The sequence below is a fragment of the Carcharhinus amblyrhynchos genome, chromosome 2 (assembly GCF_965287045.1).
Source record: "Carcharhinus amblyrhynchos chromosome 2, sCarAmb.v2.hapA, whole genome shotgun sequence".
Classification (NCBI taxonomy): Eukaryota; Metazoa; Chordata; class Chondrichthyes; order Carcharhiniformes; family Carcharhinidae; genus Carcharhinus; species Carcharhinus amblyrhynchos.
Window position 1 is genome coordinate 68,151,407 of NC_137325.1, and position 3,516 is coordinate 68,154,922.

Genomic DNA, 3,516 nt, shown 5'->3' on the forward strand with positions numbered 1-3,516 from the left:
TTGAAGTTATCAACATATGTGCAGCAATCCCGCTGGGAATGGTTTTTATCTGCCTTACACATAATTTATATATGTATAAAGAAAATGCACATCATGCCATAAACCCACTCCAAAACAAATCAATTCACTAAAAGCAACAGGAATGAGCAATCGAGAGGTTCTGAGCATATCTGAACTGAAGCCACTAACATAATCATTCGTTAAATTGATAAGCAAATGTCAAGTGTTTTCCCTTTTTAAAGAATATTCTGTATGGAAGGATGACGCCAGCAGTCGCTATAGAAGGCTGTGTTTAAAATATTTGCTGCAGTGAATCTGTTAACTGACGGTCTTTGCAACAAGGCTCCACCTCATTTGGTGATGAAAATTCATAATAGCCAATCAGGTCCATCTTCCAAAAGATCCAGGCACCCAGAGCTATATTACCCCTTTGAAAAGTTTCCTGTAATTCAGAGCCGTCTCTCAGAAGTCATCGTTTGGATAAGTTCAGCTGCTTTTGATAATTCATTTGATTTAAGTCGACCCCTGTAACCGCGCTGCGGCTGTCAGCTGCTGGATATCCCAATATTACACCCTTTCGTTTCTTTAAACCGATGTTAGAAGTCATCATGCAGGACGAAGAAAACTCCCCAGTCTCTCCAGTAGAGAGCCTGAGCAACAGTGAGGACGAAGGAGACAGGCAGCTGAAGAAAAGTGTCAGAAAGAGGCGACCGAGCAGGAAATCTGGAGAGGAAACGGACAGCCCCGCGTCAGTCAAAAGGGGCAAGAAGAGAGACGGCAGCCCCCAGTCCTTCGAAGAACTGCAAACCCAGAGGGTCATGGCCAATGTAAGGGAGCGCCAGAGGACACAATCCCTCAACGAAGCCTTCTCAGCCCTGCGCAAAATCATTCCCACCCTACCGTCGGACAAACTGAGCAAAATCCAGACCCTCAAGCTCGCGGCGAGGTACATAGATTTCCTTTACCAGGTCTTACAAAGTGACGAGCTGGACAACAAAATGTCGAGCTGCAGTTATGTGGCGCACGAGAGACTCAGTTACGCTTTCTCTGTGTGGAGGATGGAGGGAGCCTGGTCCATGTCCACATCACATTAGCAACCACCCTTAGGACAAAGGTAAGCATCAGATTGGCACACTTATTAAATGTGCTTCACCAAAACAAAAGACGTTTATTAACTGCTCAGGAAAGGGGAGGCGGTTCTTCACGTCCCCTGTGTGTCCAGGTTGGAAATATTTTGACTAAAATGACAATTCAGCGGAACATTTAATCCAAATGCAACTATTTTTAGCATGTTTGTAGATTTATTTTGGAAACGGTGTTTGCTGTTTCTCCTTCTTGCTGGTTTATTTTTGTTTTTTTAAAATCCAGGTTTCCACTTCCTCCTTCATCTTGCTTTTTTTTCTGGGGTCTGTTCCTTATTTCCTTCTCTGCCCCCGCCCCCCACACCCGCTTCCCCACTCAGACACATGTATCTCCATTTCTCATCAGGAACGATTCCCTTCACTTCTTCACTCCTCCTAACTCCATCTGCCACTGTAAAAATTCAACAACTTTCACTTTCTGACCTTTCTAGAAGGCAGTTTCCAAACCCATGGTCCAAAACCATCACTGGGCGCAGGTATTAGTTCCAGAACGCTAAATAGGCTTTTAAAAAAGTATACCCAATCCACAATTGCGGGATGCAACACTTTACCTAAATTGAGGTCTTCCACATCTCCCGCAAACACCACCTCCACCCTCACTCCCCTGACAAATAGAGGTGCCAAAAGCAGTGGTCCCTTGGCTCGCTAATCTCAGTGTAATCCATTGCTGTTTTCCTAGGTGAAAAAGATTTGTCACAAAAGGGCCAACGGCTGGACAGACAACAGAGTTTGACGTCTGGATACTTAAACACGTTGATCTTTGCCACTGATGGATCATAAGAGGAAAGTTTTTTTTAAAAAAACACTAATGGAAAGGGCGTGGGAAGCACTTACAGAAATGGAGCCCTGGACGTGGACCCATCCAATCGTGCGGCAATACAATCATTTGTACATCTGAGGTGTATTTTGCCATTCGCATCATTTTATCCAGACGATGAATGTTGTTGGAACTCATTCCTCCTTTACTATGCATGCCTTCAACAATCATGTCTATATCTGCTATTGAGGACGCAGGAAAGATGATTTATTTTATTTTCTTTTTTTCCCAAAACTACTACCATGACCTGGTCTAGAGTGCCGATAAGTTTTAGAAAATGGACCGAACTGTTCTTGCAAAAAAAAATCCAGTTGGTTAGTCTTTCCTCTCTTGAAAAAAAACATTTATTTATTTATTAATGTGCCATGTCTCAATGCATAAAGATCTGGTGTCTAAATGCATTCATATTTTTTGATTGTTTTGTAAATATCTATGTATATTTTCTGCAATAAATACCTATGATCTAAACTTTAAGGCAAAATTATATACACATACGGCTATTTTACGGTTTAATCCGGTTGTTACTTAAGGGGTAAACTTGATGATGAATAGCTGTTTGTAGTAAGTTGTAACGGCCCCCAGGGGAGAGTGGAATCTAACAAACAAACGGTGCACAAAAGACAAATAGAACCGCTACTGACAGACAAAGACGAGTGAGCTAGAATGAGAGGGAGAAAGGGTGAACACCGTCAAACACGGGCAGATTATTGACCTTTTAACAGGCTATAATTAAAAGCATGCACAGCAATGTTATGTTGCTTTCAAGACCTGGATTCATGTCAATACTGCAGTATTTGCTTAGCCATAACTCCGGGCTGCGAAATGAAGACCAAAAGAGCGATTCGCGCCCCACCATTTGTCGATTAACTAGTTTGTGAATTCAGAAGGTATTTGCGAATTAAAGCTATATTTCACAGACTGATATTAATATTGTGCATGGACTATGGAACATAAACATCTTAAAACACGTGACATAATAACTTCTTTGGAAGGGAGTTAGGTGCAGAATTTAAGGAACCAAGTAGAGTATTTATGAAAGCACGATATAGGTTATTCTATCTAATTCCTTGGAACGAATTGTATAGTGCGAATATTTTTTACACTATCCAAAATGCAGATTAAAAAAGAATACCTTATTTATTTCGCTGGTAATGAAATAAGATGTTTATGTGCTTCAGATGTATAATCTAAACAGCGTGTTTAAAACATTTGTCTCTCATTATGTTAAGCTGCACACATATATATGGCAGTTTTAAATCCTTCATATTCAAGCTGAACGGTTCGCGCAGTGGAAGGGTAGATCTGTACAAAGGCGGAAAGGTTTGGCTTTGTGAAGGGTTATTCCAAATGGTGTAATCTAACAAAACCCTAAGCTTAACAGACCAGCAAGTCATGGGGGCAGGCTCTTTGCTACTTCCTTACAGCTCTCGATTTTTCCAATAAAGAGTATGCCAATGGTAATACATAGTAGAAATGTTTTTGTAACGTTACTCTTGCGCTAGATATTACCACACAGGGTGATAGCCTTATTTGCTTTCTAATTGATGGATTGGCTGC

At 41.2% G+C, this 3,516-nt stretch overlaps 1 protein-coding gene across 1 annotated transcript; it reads left to right on the top strand.

The window, feature by feature from the left end:
* Positions 1 to 416: 416 nt before the first annotated feature.
* twist1a (twist family bHLH transcription factor 1a) lies at positions 417 to 3,302 on the top strand. Its single transcript, XM_080216453.1, has 2 exons — positions 417 to 1,114; positions 1,822 to 3,302. Exon 1 carries the CDS (start codon positions 594 to 596, stop codon positions 1,092 to 1,094), a length of 501 nt encoding a protein of 166 aa, XP_080072579.1. The 5' UTR covers positions 417 to 593; the 3' UTR covers positions 1,095 to 1,114; positions 1,822 to 3,302.
* Positions 3,303 to 3,516: the final 214 nt, after the last annotated feature.